The 21,505-nt window shown below is 41.8% G+C and overlaps 1 protein-coding gene across 1 annotated transcript in view; it reads left to right on the forward strand.

Moving 5' to 3' along the window:
• The first annotated feature begins 2,003 nt into the window (after nucleotides 1–2,003).
• NBN (nibrin) overlaps nucleotides 2,004–21,505 on the forward strand; it is a 42,840-nt gene continuing 23,338 nt past the window's right edge. The window contains exons 1-8 of the mRNA XM_049782118.1: nucleotides 2,004–2,116; nucleotides 8,085–8,215; nucleotides 11,974–12,122; nucleotides 12,447–12,606; nucleotides 15,800–15,903; nucleotides 16,704–16,821; nucleotides 19,540–19,733; nucleotides 20,400–20,497. Coding sequence (XP_049638075.1) covers nucleotides 2,080–2,116; nucleotides 8,085–8,215; nucleotides 11,974–12,122; nucleotides 12,447–12,606; nucleotides 15,800–15,903; nucleotides 16,704–16,821; nucleotides 19,540–19,733; nucleotides 20,400–20,497 — 991 coding nt within the window. The 5' untranslated portion in view covers nucleotides 2,004–2,079. The remainder of the gene's footprint in view (nucleotides 2,117–8,084; nucleotides 8,216–11,973; nucleotides 12,123–12,446; nucleotides 12,607–15,799; nucleotides 15,904–16,703; nucleotides 16,822–19,539; nucleotides 19,734–20,399; nucleotides 20,498–21,505) is intronic.

The following is a 21,505-nucleotide window of genomic DNA, read 5'->3' on the forward strand; positions in this document are numbered from 1 at the left end:
GCCTTGCATACAACCAACCTGGGTTCAATCCCTGGCATCCCACGTGGTCCAAAACCAAGCCTGTCAGGAGTAATTTCTGAGTGCAGAATCGGGAGTAAGTCCTGAGCACTGCCAGGTGTAGCTCCCTCCTCAAAAAAAAAAAATATGTCCAGTAAAAAATATATAGCTTAGTAAAATAAAACATCATTAGTAAAATAGATTTGTTTTAAGCTTCCATCATGTGATGAAGTTAAACTTTAGTGAAGGGATATCTTTACCTTGCTGGTAGTGGTGTGGTGACATATATTTGAAGAGATAAATTTGTGTCTTTAGACATACAGTTTTGTAAAGCAATGTCATTCTAATAAAGCAAAATGCCTTTTCTCTCATCACCAAATGTTTCTGAAAAACAGAAATTGTGCTCTCTTCAATAGTACATACACTAAAATTGAAAAACCAGAAATTAAATGACCAGATGTGTAGAGATTTTACTTTGTAGTGCAAAATGTAGCATACTTTAGTGCAAGAGGTGATCAAAGATTAGGAGGTTACTGCAGTATTTAAGCTTGGTTTAGTTAGATAAAAGTGGAAATGGAAAGAAATTGTACATTTACTAGTATTGGGTTTTGGAGGGTGGGCAGAACATCTTTCTCTGAGAGATGAAACATAAGTGTTAGGAATTGGATGACTTGCAACTTGGAGAAAAGCAAAAATAGTGCTGGGGCGAATGATGACTCCTTCCACAAAAATTAAAAAAGAGCCACATCTCCAAATGGAGGAAATTGCAAATGCATAAAAAGAACACTAGTTGACATGACTGATGATAATATATTTGTTTCAAGATGTGAGAAAGCAAAGTTAATAAAAAAAATAGTAAAAAAAAATAGAAAAAATAAAAAAATAAAATGGAAGAGAAGAAAAATAGAAAGAAGAAAAAGGTCAGTAGCAACTATATTTGTTTATTTATTTATTTTTTTGTGTTTTTTTGGCCACACCCATTTGATGCTCAGGGGTTACTCCTGGCTAAGCGCTCAGAAATTGCCCCTGGCTTGGGGGGACCATATGGGACGCCCGGGGATCGAACTGCTGTCCTTCCTTAGCTAGTGCTTGCAAGGCAGACACCTTCCCTCTAGTGCCACCTCACCAGCCCCTAGCAAGTATATTTGTTAAAATATATTTTATAAATATAAATCTAGGAGCTGGAGCAATGGTGCAGCGGTAGGGCAGTTGCCTTGCACACGGCTGACTTAGGACAAACCATGATTCAATCCCCTGGCATCTCCAAGTCAGGCGCAATTTCTGAGCGCATAGCCAGGAGTAACAAAATAAATAAGTAATATAAATATATGTATATCATATAAATCATATATTTTATATTAACATCTTCATTTAAATACCTTGATTACAGAGATGATTGTTAGTTGGGTTTCAGTCATGTAAAGAACACCCCCCTTCACCGGTGCAACATTCCCATCACCAATGTCCCAAATCTCCCTCCTCCCCACCTCACCCACACCTGTACTCTTGACAGGCTTTCTACATCCCTCATTCATTCACATTGTTAGGATAGTTCTCAGTGTAGTTATTTCTCTAATACACAAATTATATTATTCTATATTGTCTATTATATAAATATAATATAGATCAAAATATATTTTATTGTGTCCCCAATAAAGTCATTCCAACAATAGCAGAAGGGTTTAAGTCTTTCATCACTTTAATCTTGAATCACGTCTTGTCTTTCAGCCCTTCCTGCAGCAGCTTGGAGCTCCTGCAACGCCCAATTGCATTCACTCCCATGAAAAACGACGGGATCCATTGGGATGCAAAGGCCTTTGCAAGGCTTCATTCTCCCGGGCCAAGGCCTTTCCATGCATGGGCTTCATTCTCCCAGGCCGGGGCATTGTTCTTGCTCCTCCCCAGCCCGGCCACCAGGTGGCGCTCGCGCAGCCACGTCGCTATAGGCGGCTCGGGAGCGCGCACGTTCTCCCCAATGGGACGCGCCGTCGCTCGCCGGCACGGCGCCTGCGTCTACGTCTACGTCGGTGCAGCAGCTGCTACCGGGCCGGTGTCCGCGGGGATCCCTGAGAATCCGGCCCCATGTGGAAGCTCATCCCCATCGCGGGCTCGGCCCGAGGTAGGGCGGAAGGGAAGTGTTTTTCCGGGGCTCGTTTGCCCGGGGGCCGTTTTCCCGGGAGGGCCGCAGAAGGTACTGTAGGCTGGCACTTCCGGCTTGACCCTCTTCTCTCGCCGTCTTCTCGGCTCTCGCGAGAACTGGGATGGGACTTGTGAGGGTCTCCGATTGGTGGGTTTCCTTGGATATGAGACTTTAGTTTTTATCTCGCGAGATTATCGAAGTCTCGTACGGCACATTGAAGGTCGAAAATGGCGGCTTCCATGCCTCCTGCTCCCTGATGTCTGGTTTGCTGGGACCAGAACTTACAAACTGGGGGCGCCTCTTGAGCTTGTATTCAACTTTTTGGGGGGTTATTGAAACAAAGTCAAGTGACTTCCAGCGCCCACCACCAAGGTGGCGGCCGAAGACTCACCCACCTTGCTTGAGCACTTTGCAGAATCAAGCAAATTTTGGTTGGAGGCCAGGGGAATGGCCTCCAGTTTTTGTTTTTGTTTTTTTTTTGTTGTTGTTGTTTGTTTCTCTTTCTTTTTTTTTTGGAGAATGCACCCGGCGGTGCTCAGGAGTGACTACTGCTTCTGCACCTAGGGATACCCTTCCCTGGAGGTAGCACAAAGGATCTTAATGCAGTGTCAGAGATGGCATCAGGGTTGATAGTTTGCAAGGCAAGAACCTTCATTGAAAGCCCCCTTCATTTGTTTCAGGCTTGCAACCCCTCCCCAACAAACAGTGTTTCTCTCTCTCTCTCTCTCTCTCTCTCTCTCTCTCTCTCTCTCTCTCTCTCTCTCTCTCTCTCTCTCTCTCTCTCCTCTCCCTCTCCTCTCCCTCTCTCCCTCTCCCTCTCCCTTTCCCTCTCCCCTCCCCAACAAACAGTGTTTCTCTCTCTCTCTCTCTCTCTCTCTCTCTCTCTCTCTCTCTCTCTCTCTCTCTCTCTCTCCTCTCCCTCTCCTCTCCCTCTCTCCCTCTCCCTCTCCCTTTCCCTCTCCCCTCCCCAACAGTGTTTCTCTCTCTCTCTCTCTCTCTCTCTCTCTCTCTCTCTCTCTCTCTCTCTCTCTCTCTCTCTCTCTCTCTCTCTCTCTCTCTCCCCTCTTCCTCTCCTCTCCCTCTCCTCTCCCTCTCTCCCTCTCCCTTTCCCTCTCCCACCTCTCCTCTCTTCTCTCTTCTCCTCTCTTCTCTCTCTCTCCCCCTCCCATATCCTCTCTCTCTCCCTGATGATCTGTGCTGCCTCTTTAGCTGTGAAAAAAGTCTGACAATGAATCTCTGCTTCTACCAAAGTACCTCAAGACTGATCCTTGCCTGCAGGAGGCTCTATGATCCTTGGTATTAGAATCTGTCAGTGGCAAACTACTCTCAATACGCAGAGCACAAGGCTTTACCACAGACCCGTGCTTACAGAATAGAAGAGCCACTGTTGTTTAACCTGTATTAGGAGTAAAAGGTATTAGGTATTTAGGAGTAAAAGTTATAGCCTCTGGCTCGCTCTCAAGTTTCTGGAGTGTTGCAGAAGAAAAATGTGCACGTTCCTAATTTGAAGGAAATGTTAAAGTCTTCCAAATCTAGTGGAGATTATGAGTTTATTTCTCTTTAAAAAATAAAGTAAGCCGGGGCCGGAGAGATAGCATGGAGGTAAGGCGTTTGCCTTTCATGCAGATGGACAGTGGTTTGAATAATCCCAGCATCCCATATGTCCCCCACGCCTGCCAGGAGCGATTTCTGAGCATGGAGCCAGGAGTGACACCTGAGCGCTGCTGGGTGTGACCCAAAATAATAATAATAATAATAATAATAATAATAATAATAATAATAATAATAACAACAAATAAAGTAAGCCAACACACAAAAGGAATTGGGTTGGGGGTGTGGGGAGCCTTTGGGAAGCCAGAGCTGGCAGTGCCCTGGGATCATTCTTCTTGGGGACCATAATACCATGTTGGATTGAACCAGCCAGTACTAGGCTAGCATCTTTCTTAACCCCTGTACTCTCTCTAGCCCTAGCCACAGAAGATTTTCCTTTAAAACATGACTTGCCTGACTAAGAATCAGGGTATCCTATACCTGATAAAGTATATAATTATCCTGCTTGAATAGTAGTTTTATTTTTGTTCTTATCACTTCCCCTCAGTAATAGAATCCCATATTCCCAAATCAAATTCTGTTAGCTTTCACTAGGCATGCTTTCTTCTAATTAAGTATTGTTTCTGGCATTAAAAGAAAAGCCACCTGATTTGAAATGCTTTTATGTTTAAATTTCAGTAGCCAGGAAGATCACTCAAATGTTGGGAATCATAGCATGTACAAGCCTGTTGTGGTATTGCAGTAGCCTAGTGCTCCCTCCCCCCAGAAAACCAGTTAGAACTCTATAATCATTTATAGAAGTCAAGTGTAAGAGAAGAGAGTTCTATAAAAATTACAATTTTTAGGGGCTGGAAAGATAGCATGGAGGTAGGGCGCTTGCCTTCCATGCAGAAGGTCTGTGGTTCGAATCCCAGCATCCCATATGGTCCCCCGAGCCTGCCAGGAGCAATTTCTGAGCATGGAGTCAGGAGTATCCCCTGAGCGCTGCCGGGGTGACTCCCCCGCCAAAAAAAAAACCCCAAACAAACAAAAATTAAAATTTTCCAGAATGTGGGACAGAGTGATAACAATGGATTAGGTGCTTGCCTTAGATACAGTGAACCCAGTTTCTATACTGGCACCCAATATGGTCTCCTAATTACCTCTAGGAATGATCCCTAAGTGCAGATCCAGGAGTCACCCATGAGCACTGTGGGATGTGACCCCAAAACAGAAACAAAATTCCCCCAGAATGTATACTTGCATCTGGTTTAGACTTTTCTTTAAGTTCTGTTTACTCAGATCCAATACCATAATTTTGAATAGCTATAGCATTATGGTAGAGGAGTTGATTTTGTTTGGTGATCATATTTAATGTTAGGTGAGCACTCTTACATTATGGTGGAGGTCCCCATGTGACTTAGAGGAAGGAGTGGGTAGTCCCAACAAGGGAATCTGCCCATCCTCTCTACCCACCTCCACCCCCTGACCTTTGGGGAAGTGGCTAGGGAGATTGAGGACTGTGAGTCTTGCTTTATGCAGAAAAGGAACTTCAATCCTTGACCTTACCCAGGCTTTTGAGGTCAGTTACTTTCCTTCACAGAAAAGAATTTAAGGAGGAGACAAGCAATGAAGTAAAATCAAGTTTTATTTGGAAATTCTGAGAAAGGGGAAGGAGAGGTTAAGAAAGGGAAGAGAGTAAGGCTCTCAAGAAGAATTCGGGTTTAGGTAGGAAATTATACATCTCAAGAAGGGAGATGCATGCAACATATATATGGGCCTAAAAGCATACATGAAAGTATCTTGCTCAAAGTTGGTTTATAGGGACCGGAGAGATAGCAGATAGCACAGCAATAGGTCGTTTGCCTTGCATGCAGCCAATCCAGGACTAATGGTCCGAATCCCAGCATCCAACATGGTCCCCTGTGCCTGCCAGGAGCGATTTCTGAGTGCAGAGCCAGGAGTAATCCCTGAGCACTGCCTATGTGACCCCAAAACCAAGTTGGTTTATATAGAATTTTTTCTAACCTGTCCGAGGTGGATCTTTATGCCTAGGTAAGAGTCCAGTTGTGGTTGCCAGAGGGAAGGGTTGGGATCAGTTGCTCTTTGGCTTTACCTGGCTTCCCTCCCCCACCCCAAGATTTTCTATCTGTCCTTAGTTTCATTATCCACAAGGTGTACCCTTGTAGCCTAGTGACAAGATTAGTACCTCAAATTCCATCTCTTGGCTTTTTAATTTTCCAAGAACTTTCATTATATCTGAAAAACTCATTGTTTTTGGTTTTTGTTTTCTGTTTTGTTTGTTTTTCAGCCACACCTGCAATGCTCAGGTTAACCCTGTCTCAGGCATTCAGGAATCACTCCTGGGGAATTTAGGAGACCATATGTGATGCTGGGGATCAAACCTCAGTCAGCCATGTGCAAGGCAGACACCCTACCCACTGTACTATCTCACCAGCCCATGTTCTTCATTTTAAATATTGTATTTGTTCCTATTCTCTTTTATTACATCAAAACTCATTGTCATGGGAGTAGGTGACCCTTTGGAGTATGGCCCCAAAATTAAAATAATTAATTTAATAATTCAATAATTCCTTTAAAATTGAGGCGGGTGCTTGCCTCACTTTTCAATACTGTTTTACTCTTTGGGAAAATGCTAGAGCTTTGTATCTCTATACACCAGGTGTCCTCAAACTAAGGCCCACGGGCCACATCCAGCTCGCCTGTTGTTGTTTTTTTTTTTTTTTTTTTTGTATTGGATTTTGGTTTGGGAACCACATCTAGCACTGCTCAGGGTTTCCTGGCTTTGCGAAATCACTCCTGGTAGGCACAGGGGACCATATGGGGTGCAGGGAATTAAACCTGGGTCGACCACATTCAGAGCAAATACCCTACCCATTGTGCTATTGCTTTGGCCAGGTGCTGCCTGCCTGTCCTGCTTAGCACTAACTTGTCCTGGCCCATCGTGCGCATGTATGGGATGTGCACTGCACTCTCCAACTCCCCTCTCTGTCTCTCCACTTCATTAAGTCTTGGGTGGGGTCTTCAAATTATGGCCCACCAAAAGCAGGCCCACAGTTCCCATTGAAAGACTGGTAAGTTTGTTGATTAGTTTTTTTTTGTTTGTTTTTGGTTTTTGGGTCACACCCAAAAACCACCCGACAGTGCTCAAGGTTACTCCTGGCTCTACGCTCAGAAATCACCCCAGTAGACTCGGGGGATCATATGGGATACCGAGATTCGAATCACCGTCCTTCCGCATGCAAGGCAAACACCTCACCTCCATGCTATCTCTCCTGCCCCAAGTTTATTGATTTAACTTTACTTGTTATTTTATTTTTGTTTTATCTGTTTATTTTTAAGCCACACCTGCGATGCTCAGGTTAATCCTGGCTATGGCATTCTGGAATCATTCCTAGCGAGTTCAGGGAATCATATGTGATGCTGGGGATCAAACCCTAGATGGCCACATGCAAGGCTGTACTATCTCACCAGTCCTTGTTCTTCATTTTAAATATTGTATTTGTTTCTATTCTGTTTTATTACATCAAAATAAAGATATGTGCAGTGTGCATAGGAATTTTTTTTGTTTGTTTGTTTTTTGGTTTTTTTTTTTTTTTTTTTTGGTTTTTGGGCCACACCCAGCGGTGCTCAGGGGTTACTCCTGGCTGTCTGCTCAGAAATAGCTCCTGGCAGGTACGGGGGACCATATGGGACACCGGGATTCGAACCAACCACCGTAGGTCCTGGATCGGCTGCTTGCAAGGCAAAAGTATAGGAATTTTTTTTTTTAATTATAGTTTGGCCCTCCAGCTGTCTGAGGGACAGTGAACTGGCCTCCAGTTTAAAAAGTTAGAGGACACTTGCTTTAGACAGATGTTTGCATCCTTCAGCAAGACTTTTCTTGAAAACAAGTTTGATTTCTAAAACATTGATTAGCAGAATTGAAATGTGCAAGTATTAAATGATGACTTTAAAAATAAAATTGGAGCTGAAATAATAACACAGTGGGTAGGATGTTTGCCTTGCATGCGGCAGGCCTGTGTTTGATCTCTACCATCCTGTATGGTCCCTGAGCCTGGTAGGAGTGATTCCTGAGTATAGAGCCAGGAGTAAGCCCTGAGTGCTGCCGGGTATGGCCCCAAAAATAATATAAAATAAATAAATAATTCCTTTAAGAATTTGTTGTATGAGGCCAGAGTAACAGTATAATGGGCACACAGTTCTTGCTCCAGTCCACCGGGGCTTCATCCCCAGCATCCCATATAGTCCCCCCGAGTCTGCCAGGAGTAACCCCTCAATGCTGCTGGGTGTGACCGCCCCCCCCCATCAAAAAAGGGGAATTTGTTGTATGTATATTGTATGTACGTGAATCTGTGTTTTTCCTGGTTCACTTTGCTTTTGTCTTTTCTCTTAGATCCATACAGACTTTTGACGGGAGTTGAGTACGTCGTTGGAAGGAAAAACTGTAGCATCTTAATCGACAACGATAAGTCTATCAGTCGTGATCACGCTGTGTTATCAGCTAGTGTTTCCATAAACAGTCTGGTATGTTACTAATTTTATTTCAGTGCTTGCAGTATAATGATTGAAATAAAACAGTTTACCTTGTTATGTATGTGAGATTGTTGGTAGGCATTTTTATGGCATGATGATGTTAGATTTGGGTTTCTGGTTGGGGGCCAGACCTAGTGATACTCAGGGACTGCTCTTTCTAGCAGAGATTCGGGGAGTGCTGGGGGTCAAAATCAGGCTCCCAGCATGCTAATAGTACACAGTTAGTTTGTTTGGGTTTTTTTTTTTTTGGGGGGGGGGGTCCACACCCAGCCATGCTCAGGGGTTAGTCCTGGCTCTGCACTCAGAAATTGCCCCGGTCAGGCACGGGGGACTGTATGGAATGCCAGGATTTGAATCACCGTCCATCCTGGATTGGCTGCATGCAAGGCCAACGCCTGCTGTGCTATGTCTCTGGCCCTGTTTTAGGTATTTTTATTTGGGGGGGGGGGCAGGGGCAATACCCAGTGGATCTCAGGGATTATTTTTGGCTCTGTATGCAGGGTGCTAAGGAACCAAACCTGAGTCAGCCATGAATAAGGCAAGCATCTTAACTGCTGTATTATTGCTCCCTGACCCACTCTAGCTCTTTAAATTATCTTCTGGGGACCTAGACTTTTGTTTGCTGCCTTTTTTAATGGGGGAGTATTTGGGGACCACACCAGAGGTACTCAAGCATCACCCATTGCTGACTCTAGTGACCATTTGTGGTGCCAGGCACGGAGCTAAGTGGGTTGTGCGCAAGGCAAAACCTTGCCCACAGTATCTCTCTGGCCCCTAAACTTCTTTTTTTTTAAGTGAACAAATGCAATCCTTTTTGGCAGTGGCATAACAATTCTGTTTATTTTCAGATTTGAGAGTTCTTTTTCAGCAATTCTTTTTTTTTGTTTGTTTTGTTTTGCTTTTTGGGCCACACTCGTGACACTCAGGAGTTACTCCTGGCTCTGCGTTCAGAAATCGCTCCTGGCTTGGGGGACCATATGGTACCCCAGGGATCAAACCCAGGTCCTTCCTTGCTCTCTCTCTCTCTTTTTTTTTTTTTTTTTTTTGCAGCAACTCAGAGGAAGTAAAAATATTCATTAATTTCTTTAATAAGCACTTGTTACTGTTAGACCTGTTTTCCCACAGCTTACAATGTGTCAGTCACTGCCAAAACTGAGGATAGAGCTGTGAGCCTTAGAACAAACACTAATGTGTTTTGTCACCCTGTGAACATGAGAATTTCTCACTTCATGTAGTAGGTTTTACACGGTGGAAATGGATTTTCACAGTGAGAATCACTTTATACAGGAAAGTGGCTGTCGATGATTTCACATCGCCTTTTTTGGATGGCTTTCATTTTATTTTGGTTGTTTATTTTTTGTGTGATGATGCACAGGGGCTGCTCCTAGTTGTGCTAAGATAGTCACCTCCAGTAATTCTCAGTGCTCAGGGAACCACATAGTGGTAGGGATCAAAACTGGGTCTCGGGCCCGGAGAGATAGCACAGCGGCGTTTGCCTTGCAAGCAGCCGATCCAGGACCAAAGGTGGTTGGTTCAAATCCCGGTGTCCCATATGGTCCCCCGTGCCTGCCAGGAGCTATTTCTGAGCAGACAGCCAGGAGAAACCTCTGAGCACCGCCGGGTGTGGCCCAAAAACCAAAAAAAAAAACAAACTGGGTCTCTACAGTGGTAGGGTGTTTACGTTGCACGAAGCCAACCCTGGATGGACCGGCATCCCATATGGTCCCTCGAACCTGCCAGGAGCAATTTCTGAGTTCAGAGCCAGGAGTAACCTCTGAGTACCTCCAGGTGCGACCCAACCCTCAAAACCCCCCAAAAATACAAAGCTGGGGTCTCACACATCAAATCATGTATCCCAGCCCTTTGAACTCTATCCCTGGCTTTATTTATTTTCATCACAAACATTGATGATTAACAGTAAAGCAAATGAAGACCAATAGTTGGGTCTCATGATGATGCTAGTAGCAATAAGAAAAAAAAATCATTATTTTTGAGCAAAGACTGCTTACCAGCAAATGCTGTGTCTGTTAAGTGTTGTTCGGGTCTAATGTTAACATTCTTTTATGAATGGAAAAATATGCTTATAATTACTACAGAAAAAGAATGTGAACTGAGAATCAAAACTCCTTTGCTTGTTGGACCACTTTTTACTGTGTGATTTTGATAGTATTAAAAAAAAATAGGAAGCTTAACAACGCTTTATATATAAAACCCATGTTTTACAATGGCAAAGGATCTCAAATCTGTGACATTGAGGGGTCATAATATTGCCACTGATTGAGAAGCATTTAAAAAATGTGTATTCTAAGGAGTATGATACAGGCACCTCAAGAATGGGGTCTGCCACTTTCTTTCCACTTCTGGTCACCCCAGGACTGTCTGGCAAGGAAAGACAACCTAAGCCTTGTCATTGCTAAACCTTACCTGGTCTTTTGGATCTGTCACTTTCCCTCACAGAAAAGAGTTTCAGGAGACAGCAGTGAAGTAAAACAGGTTTTATTTAGAAATTCTGAGGAAGGGGAACGAGAGCATAGGAGATAGTGTGCTCGCTTCTCCAAAGGGGGAGAGAGCCCCAGTACACAACCCAGCATGGAAGTAAGAAAGCACACCGCTCAAGAAGGGAGAATGAAGGTGAGGGCCAGAGAGATAGTACAGTGAGTAAGGTACAAGGCCTGGCAAACAGCCAACCCAGGTTCAATCCCTGGCATGCATATGATCTCCCAAGCCCTGCCAGGACTGATCCCTGAGAGCAGAGTCAGGAGTAGCCCCTGAGATCCACCAGGTGTGCCCCCCAGGGAAAAAATAATTGAGAAAGGTGAGAATGGAGTGACAAGCATGCTGGCACGATGTGCATGGACCCAGGGAACATATGTGTTCCTTTCCTGGTTTCCAACTTGATTTATAAAAGCTATATTAAAAAAAAAATCCAAGGGGCTGGAGAGATAGCATGGAGGTAAGGCGTTTGCCTTTCATGCAAGAGGTCATCGGTTCGAATCCCAGCGTCCCATATGGTCCCCCGTGCCTGCCAGGAGCAATTTCTGAGCATGGAGCCAGGAGTAACCCCTGAGCACTGCCGGGTGTGACCCAAAAACCACAAAAAAAAAAAAAAAAAAAAAATCCAATTAGGCCTTTGGGGGGGGGGCACAACCAATGACCCTGCACTCAGAAATCGCTCCTGACTTGGGGGGACCATATGGGACACTGGGATCGAACCCAGGCCCATCCTGGGTCAGCCATATGCAAGGCAAATCCCCCACTGCTCTGCCCCCTCCCAGGAACTTTTGTTTTGGGCCACACCTGGTGGTGCTCAGTGGTTACTCTTGGCTTTGTGCTCAGGAGTCACTCCTGGTGGGCTTGGGGACCCTATCTGATGCTGGGGATTGAACACTGGTTGACCAAGAACCCTACCTGTTGAGTTATCACTCCTGGTCCCCCAGGAACTCATTGCCAGGGAGACCCTTCCCTGTCTACCTGCCTGCTTCACTTGTGTTAAGAAGTTAATTGTCAATTTAAGTGTTTCAGTTGTTAATTGAAGTATTAAAAAGTTCATTAATTGCAAGCTGAATGGTCTGGGCTTGGGGCCCACAGAATGTGATGCTCAAAGGCTCTTTGCTCAGGGGTCACTCCTGATAGAGGCTGGGATCTAACCAAGTTCTGTTACATGCAAGGCAAGCACCTTATACTATTATTTCTTGGGCACCTGGGCTACAGAAAGACTTTAAATTATTGTCTCTTTTTTCCCCTCCCAGAGTCAAACTATAGAAATCCCTGAATTGACAATAAAAGATAATTCTAAATATGGCACCTTTGTTAATGAGAAAAAAATGCAGAATGGCCTTTCGGTAGTTTTGAATTCAGGAGATAGAGTTACTTTCGGGATGTTTGAAAGTAAATTCAGGTAAGCAATCATTTTTTTAATTCATCTTCAAAATCACTTATTTCGAACTAATAAAATTCGAAAGGAAAAAAGTATTTCTGATAATGAATTAAAAACGAATCCAGCTCTTTCATAACCATGAGAACTTGGTAAGCACTATGTTTGTTTGAGAACTTATGGTAAAAATTTAATGTGAACTTTTTCTTCTTGGTTGCAACTCAAGACTTAGAAACTGGTCATTGGTTTAAATGTTTATTGATCCATATAGATGAAAGTAATAACATGTGAATGTAATAATTGCCTCTAGTAGTGCAGTGATTTTATGTAACTTGCTCTCACTTACAGAGTAGAATATGAGCCCTTGGTCGCATGCTCTTCTTGTTTAGATAACTCTGGAAAAAATGCCTTATACCAAACTGTATTGCAACTGGGAGGACTTACTGTAAATAATTGGACAGAAGAATGTACTCACCTTGTCATGGTCTCAGTTAAAGTGACCATTAAAGTAAGTAGTATTTGAGGAGATTCTTACTGTTTTGTTTAAGGACATTTTGGAAGGTGGACAGCATACCCTGTAATGCTTAGGGGGCTACTCCCAGCCCCTTATTTGGGGTCCCATATCCTGGAGTTGGGGATCAAACTCAGGCCTCCTACTTGCAAAGCCTATGCTAAATTCTCTGAGCTATCTCTTCAGCCCTGTACTTGAACATTTTTACTTTAGAACTATGCAAACTGTTGGTTCCTGATTATAGATGCCAGTTCTGTGTGTTTGCCTATTTCAAACAGGAATGACTTTTCAGGTAAAAATCTATTTGTTTGATGCCCATTTAAATTGACCAAGGTATTTGTGTGTGAAATTGTGCTTACTCCCTTTTGGTGTGTCTATGTCTAAGTATGAAATAGGAGCAAGATCACTGAACAGTGAACCAAAAACACATCTTTTTTTTTTTTTTTTTTAGTTTTTGGCCACACCCAGCTATGCTCAGGGGTTACTCCTGGCTGTCTGCTCAGAAATAGCTCCTGGCAGGCACAGGGGACCATATGGGACACCAGGCTTCGAACCAACCACCTTTGGTCCTGGATCAGCTGCTTGCAAGGCAAACGCCGCTGTGCTATCTCTCCGGGCCCCAAAAACAGATCTTTAAGAGCATCTAAGATGCTTAAGCAATATATAGAGGTTAGGGTGATGCCTTGCACATGTCCAATCCAGATTCGATCCCAGCATCCCTTTTAGTCCCTTGAGCACTACCAGGAATGACCCCTGAGCAGTGTCAGGTGTACCCATCCCCCCAAAAACCCACTTAATTTTTTTTTATTTTCTAAAATGAAAACTAGGCATAGAACACCCAGATTCTTGCCAGGATCAAAATGTATTGTTTTCTACTCAGTCTTTTATGGGTGTACTTTACTAATTTATTCAAGAAGTTCATAGCAATCACATTTGAGGTTAATATCTTTTATATTCCATTCTGAAATTGTCACAACACAAACCCTGTATTGCTTGCTCTTATATTAGGTTATATTATTTATTTATTAGGTTATATATATTTAGGTTATACCCCACATTATTATAAATATGCTTAAAACATTTTATTAAAGCATATATATACATGTATATATACACAAAACATATATACCTAAATGTTAGATTATATATGTAATGTGTAATAACACATGTTAGATATACCTTGTTTTACCCAAAACAAACATTGCCCCTGGTTCCTTTGTATCTATTTGCTTAGAAGTTGGTTTTACCCCAAACCAGAGATTGTCTTACATATAAACCTGGGCTTGACTGGCTTGGAATAGTCTGGTCTATTCCGAGCACACACACACACACACACACACACACACACACACACACTTTGAGCACACACACATTTTGAGCTTCCTGGGGTTGATGTTACACACACACACACACACACACACTTTGAGCTTTTACCCAATTTTAGCTATCTGCTTTGACAGGAAATCAAGGGAGGAGAAAGAAAAGATAAACAGGAGGTAACAGCAAGCAGGGCTCAAGGACCTGGGGTACAGTGTTCGGGGAGAGGTGGGTACATTTATAGATCCACGCCACAGAGCAAGCAGTTGTTAAAGTGGAAAATCTAACTCACAACAGACAAGCTTAAACTATGCCTGTTGGAGCTGGAACCATAGTTCTGTGGGTTGGGAGCTTACCTGGCAACTTGACTGACTCGAAGTCGATCCTGGCACCCCATATGGTGAACCCCAGCAGGGCTGATCCCTGAGTGCAGAGACAGGAGTAATCCCCGAACTTTGCTGGGGATGGCCCCAAAACAAAAGACCTTTTTTTTTTTTTTTTTTAAATTAAAAAATGCCTGTCAAGGAAGCAGGCTGCGGTAGAAGAGGAAACATTGGAAAAGGAAAGGAAAAAAGGAGAGGAAACTGGGTACATTGTTGGAGGGAAGCTTACATTTCATTGGGATTGGTGTAGCATTGTACACCTGAAACTCAACTAATGTAAATCATGGTGCCTTAATATAAAGATTCTTTGAATACATTTTTAAGAATGTAAAAGATTTTATTCTCTAGCATCTATTTATTTATTATTATCTATCATGGATTACTTTTTAAAAGGTAGATGAACTGGGGGCCAGAGAGATAGCACAATGGTAGGACGTTTGCCTTGCAAACAGCCAATCCAGGAGGGATGGTGGTTCGAATCTCGGCTTCCCATGTGGTCCCCATGCCTGTCAGGAGCGATTTCTGAGCACAGAGCCAGGAGTAACCCCTGAGCGTGGCCGGGTGTGCCCCCAAAACCAAAAATAAAAAAAAGTAGATAAATTGAAGAAACTTCGTGTCTATGTTTATCTCTAAAGGAAGATAGTGTATCCTCAATTCTAGGAGACTCTATGACCAGCAATGCTTAGCGGTTACTCCTGTATCCGTATTTATGAATTACTCTTGGCAGTGCGTGGGGTTCCTGGCAGTGCTTGGGGGACCATATAGGATGCCTAGGAGTGAACCTGTATCAGCCAAGTGGAAGGCTAGTATCCTACTAACTACACTATTTCTCCAGCCCCTAAGATACATTTTTAACATTGTAATATTTTCTAAATTTGAGGGTGGTTTTGTTTGTTTGTTTGTTTGTTTTGAGAAGGGAGGACATACCTGGCTTATTCTTGCCTCTGGACTCAGGATTCATGCTTGATGAATTATCTGGAATATTCATCCCAACTGGAACATTATTTTTATTGGCTTAAATTTTAGGTTATGTCATTTCTCAAGTAGGTTTCTAATTAATATAGAAAGGGTGGTTTTGTATAGAGTGGTTATAGCAGGATTTGTATGCTAAAACTAAGCAGTGACCATATACTAACTTCTATTTTATAGATTGTGACTCTTATAAAGGTAGAGAAATAGTCCTTAAAAGAAAGAGCCCTTTTTTTTTGGGTGGGGGGCGGTCAGTCACACCTGGCAGCGCTCAGGCTGCCAACTCCTGGCTCAATGCTCAGAAATCGCTCCTGGCAGGCTCAGGGGAGTATATGGGATGCCGGAATTTGAACCATGGTCCTTCTGCATGCAAAGCAAATGCCCTATGTACATGCTATCTTTCCGGCCCTTCTTTTTTTCTTTTGTAGTCTATGACTTGAACGTTTCCTTTAAAAATAGCATATATATATTTGAAAATAACATCTAAAATGTATGCATTCTTTATGTTTTCTTCATTGTAGACCATCTGTGCACTCACTTGTGGATGTCCCATTGTGAAGCCAGAATATTTCACTGAGTTTGTGAAAGCCGTTCAGTCCAGGAAAGAACCTCCACAAATCGAAAGGTATATTATGTACTTGAAGTGTCGTGATGGGGCCAGAGTGATAGTACAGTGGCTAGCGCGCTTGCCTTGCACACATCCACCCGGGTTTGATCTCCAGCGTCCCATATGGCCCCCCGAGCACCGATAGGATTCATTCTTGAATGCAGAGCCAGGAATCATTCCTGGTAACTGCTGGGTGTGGCATCTTTGGATTTTTTCTAGTTTTTGTCTAGCTTATTATCATTTGAAAGCTTATCTTGATCCCATGGTACTGTGTTGTTTCTCTTTTAAAAGGCCATGGGCCATTGAGATAGTACAGTGGATAGGGTCATTTCTTTGTATATGGCCAACCCAGGTTCACTTCCCAGCACCCCAGATGGTCTTCTGAGCATCTTCAGGAGTGATTCTTGAGAGCCAGAGTAAGACCTCAGCACTGTTGCGTGTGAGCCAAAACAGACAAAAAAAAAAAAGATTATATTTAGCGTGACCTTTCTGAGCTCTCTTTTCTTACATTGATCTATTTGATTTTTTTTTTATTGTTGTTATATTTTGTTTTTTACTTAATTTGGATGGCTTTATTTACGTCTTGAGTTTGAATCATGCTCTTTGTTCATCTTCTTCAATGTTTTATTGGCTGTGTGGATTTTTTTAAACCTTAGAGACAGTGTTTGTCAGAGTTCATAAAATAAATATTATTCATATAAAACTCTTAGCTGAAAAATATAATAATGATTTTTGGAAATCAAGCCTATGTCATTTAAAGATATAGTGGTATACATGTAGAGTTTATATAAATAGGATATACTTGAAATTTTTTACAGTTTTTATCCACCTATTGATGAACCAACTATTGGAAGTAAAAAATTTGATCTCTCAGGACGACAGGAAAGAAAACACCTCTTCAGAGGAAAAACATTTATATTTCTAAATGCCAAGCAGGTAATGCTGTATGCTGAAATTCCTAAAGAAAACATTACATGCTGGCTAATCCTGTGCTATTTTGAAATATCTTTCTCTTTAGTATCTGCTCATATATAACCAAACTAATGTCTTATGCTTTCTAATGGGTATGATTTCTGACTTCCTTTTTGGAAAACATTTTTCTTCCCTTTTTTCTTAATATGATTTTTTTTTTTGAGGTTGGTAGGGGGCTATATTCAGGGCTTATTACTCACTCTGTGCTTAGGGATCACACTGGTAGAACTCAGGAGACCATATGTGATGTTAATTATTGAACCCAGGTTAGCTGCATGCAAAGCAAACTCCCTACCAGCTATACTATTCTTCCAGACTCAGTGATTCACTTTCATATTCTGAGGACAGCAAAACAGTTTTTGTTTTTGCATTTGCAGGAATAGGTGAGTAAGAGTGGGTAAGTTGGGAAGGTAGAGTTTTACAGTGCTACTAAAAAAGTCTTCCCTTCTGATCTTTGGCTGCATTTTCATAGTTGCTTTTGCAGTATTTATAAAATTAGAACATAGGCTCAGACTCCTTGGTAAAGACATTTTTACTCTGTGTCTTCAAAACTAAAAAACATTACAACTAAGTCAAATGATTGCTATTATCAATACTTGTTAGTATGTTTCCTGAAATTTTTGTTTAGAGAAACTATGTAGTTAAAAAAAAATCTGCCCAGTTCTGAAACATTCTCAGCATCCATGGTTATGATATCTGTTGTTATTTGTTTTTGTTTTTTTTTTAATAGTTGGGTTATATTTATTTTTAGTTTTTTATATACGATATTTATTTAAGCATCATACTTACAAGCATGATTGTAGTTGGGTTTCAGTCATAAGCAGAACATCCCCCTTCACTAGTGCAACATTCTCACCACCAATGCCCCCATCTCCCTCCCCTCCCACCCCCTGCCTGTATTCGAGACAAGCATTTTACTTCTCTCCCTCATTAAGATAGTCATGATAGTTGCTACTGTAGTTATTTCCCTAACTGCACTCACTTTTTGTGGTGAGCTTCATATTGTGAGTCTCGGGGCATCATTACAATAATGTCTTCCATTTTTCTTAAAACCCATAGATGAGTGAGACCATTTTGTTTCTATCTCTCTCTCTGACTTTTTTCACTCATCCACATATAGGAAAATTTCATGACTCATCTCAGTATAATATCCCATTGTGTATATGTACCACAGTTTCTTAAGCCATTCATCTGCTGAAGGGCATCTTGGTTGTTTCCAGTCTGGCTATTGTAAATAGCACTGCAATGAATATAGGTATATAGAACAACACGTAGCTAAAACACTTTATGACATTGAGACTAAAGGCGTCTTCAAGGAGGAAATAACACTCTCCAAACAAGTGGAAGCAGAGATAAACAAATGGGAATATATTAAACTGAGAAGTTTCTGCACCTCAAAGGAAATAGTGCCTAAGATACAAAGGCCACCCACAGAATGGAGAAACTATTCACCCAATACCCATCAGATAAGGGACTAATATCGAAAATTTACAAGGTACTGACAGAACTTAACAACAAAAAAATCTAACCCTATCAAAAAATGATGAGAAGAAATGAATGAACACTTTCCCAAAGAAGAAGCACAAATGGCCAAAAGGCACATGAAAAAATGCTCCACATCACTTATCATCAGAGAAATGCAAATCGAAACAGCAATGCGGTACCATGGTACCATCTCAGACCACAGAGACTGGCACACATCACAAAGAACAAGAACAGTCACTGCTGGTGGGGATATGGGGAGAAAGGAACTCTCATTCACTGCTGGTGGGAATGCCTTCTAGTCTGGTCCTTATGGAAAACAATATGGAGATTCCTCCAAAAACTGGAAATTGAGCTCCCATATGATCCAGCTATCCCACTCCTAGGGATATACCCTAGGAACACAAAAATCCAATTCAAAAATCCTTTCCTCACACCTATTATTTGTTAATTAACATATTAAATTTATGTGAGGATATAAGTGAGAAGAGGATATGGAGAGAAAGTTTTGATTTGAAGGGGTCAGTCAACCAAATCATCATGGAAACCTCTGTGACAGATGGAACAATTCTGCAGCCAGAGTACTGTGGACTCTGGGTGGAGAATAACTGAACAGCTTCCTTTCAGGGCTTCAGAAGCAGCCACTAAACTAGTAATTCTCTCAGACTGGAAGCTCAGATTGCTCTCAAGATGCAGAATCAGTTAAACCCTATTTTGATTTTATTTCTCCAGTAAGAATCTTAGTTATACTTGCTTGATTCTATTAGTTATACTAGCTTATGTGTTTCAGGGACTCAGGTAATCACTCAAGTGGTTGAGCTCATGCCAGACACATGCCACCTTCTGAGGATAGTCCCCCATGTTGCAAGGTTTTCAGAGCACTACCAATGCTGCTGTAGCACCAATGAGCCTCCAGGTATAGCTCGTGATCCCTAGCCTGACCAGGAGTAACCCCCATAAGAAATTAATTGTTGGGCATGGAGGTAAGGCATTTGCCTTGCATGCAGAAGGACAGTGGCTCGAATCCCGGCATCTCATGTGGTCCCTCAAGCCTGCCAGGAGTGATTTCTGAGTGTAGAGACAGTAGGAACCCCTGAGTACTGTCGGGTGTGACCCCCCCCCAAAAAAAATTGTGATTTTTTTTTTCCTAACCGAGTAAAATTTGTCATGACTTTTAATTTTCATTCTTTCCACTTTTAGCATAAAAAGTTAAGTTCAGCAGTTGTTTTTGGAGGAGGAAAAGTTAGGTTGCTGACGGAAGAAAGTGAAGAAGGTGAAGATTTTTTTTCTGCTCCTGGAACTTGCATCGTTGATATTGGAATAACAAATGCACAGACATTAATTCCTGACTCACAGAAAGAATGGATTCTTTCCATTATGGATATGCTCCAAAGGTACAGAATTATTTTTACTAGGAAAAAAAAATAATAAAGTGAGGAAGTTTTATATATTAGCTGTATATTTTTCTTGAAGATATGTGACACTTGAGAATGTTAAAATCAAATATAATATGTGTGTGTGTTTCCTCTGAAATTGTCTGGAGCTGAAATATATTTTATCTCCAAAATAAAATGTGGTAGTGATTCTGTTATATTTTAGGTACTGTAACTTTAACAGTAAACAGAATGGTGAAGTTCTAATACTATCAAAACATACTGTTTAGGGGATATTAAGAAGAAGAAGAAGAAAAAAATAATGACAAATGTTTACAAAGGAACCCAAACAGCAGGACCTAGGACTACTCTAAATAGAGAAGGCCTCTTTTCAAAAATACTTTACTCTGACCAGTTTTCAAAAAAGCCAGTCAGAGTAACAGTAATAGTAGCTACACTTACGTAGTTTTGGGTTACAAACATTGTTCTAAGAGTTCTATATGTATAAGACATCAAATCTTCACACATGTGAAGTGAGCAGGGGAGCAAGGATGTGAAGCCAGGCAGTCCAGAGTCCATGCTGTTACCGTAACTACTTCTGTGTGGAGGCAAGACTCAACTTCATAGCGTCTTAATGAAAGTTACTGGCTTTTATACTTTGTAATACTAAAATTCTTTTTCTAATAGGCAAGGTCTTAGACCCATTCCCGAAGCAGAAATCGGATTGGCAGTTATTTTTATGACAACAGAGAATTACTGTAATCCTAAGAGACAACCCAGTGCAGGTACAGTATTATTTTATTGTTTTTAGCACTTTATTTTATAAATTGATGTTGGACTACGCATCATTCTGTGCATGGTTAGAGGTGATCATCTTTATCCCTTTTTATAACTCATCTACTCTATTATTCATTATTTCTTTGAGAAACATTTGTGACATATACTGAAATGCTAAAGATGGAGTGGTAAATAGATTAACAGGATATCTGCTACTGAAAACTGTATGGTCTAAAAATCTCAATGAGATCCATTAAAGAATTAATACATTTGATCAATTCAGTTAGGGTTAAGTACAAAGATTGTTGAGTGTCTGGGATTGGGCCTTTTAAGATAGATGGTCAGAGAAGAACTCACTGAAGATGGAGCCTTTGGGTCTCACATCCTATGGGAGAATCTAGGTAGCAGAGAATTTCAACAAGAATCAATATGCTAAAGTAGCATTTGTGAGGAGAATGGGCACTGGGCATCCGGGGTGGAAGTGGAAAGGTACAAAGAAAGCAAATGGGTGGATTTGGGGGTGGTGACTTGTAGAGGATCAAGATGTAGAACTGGATATAACTCCTAGTTGTTTGGTATGAATGACTAGATGGATAAAGGGTCTCAGTACAGCCCCCCCTATCATATTGGCTTTCACAAGAGCCATCATGCTCATCATAGGTAGTCCTACCATTCCTTTGTTATTTAAAACCCCTTTTCCTGGGGCTGGAGCTGTGACACAGGCGGTAGGGCATTTGCCTTGCATGCTGCTGACCCAGGATGGACCATGGTTCCATCCCCCAGTGTCCCATATGGTCCCCCAAGCCAGGAGTGATTTCTGAGCGCAAAGCCATGAGTAACCCCTGAGTGTCACTGGATGTGGCCCAAAAACAAAAACAAAAAAATCTTTCCCAAATTCAAAAAAAAATAGCTGCTGTTTTCATCTAGGTGACTCTTAATTTTCTTTCTTGCCTTTCTTCCTTAAAGATTTCTGTATTTATTTTTACTTAGCTGCTTTTTTTTTCTTAACCAATGGT

This window comes from Suncus etruscus, chromosome 10, assembly GCF_024139225.1.
Source record: "Suncus etruscus isolate mSunEtr1 chromosome 10, mSunEtr1.pri.cur, whole genome shotgun sequence".
NCBI classification, from domain to species: domain Eukaryota; kingdom Metazoa; phylum Chordata; class Mammalia; order Eulipotyphla; family Soricidae; genus Suncus; species Suncus etruscus.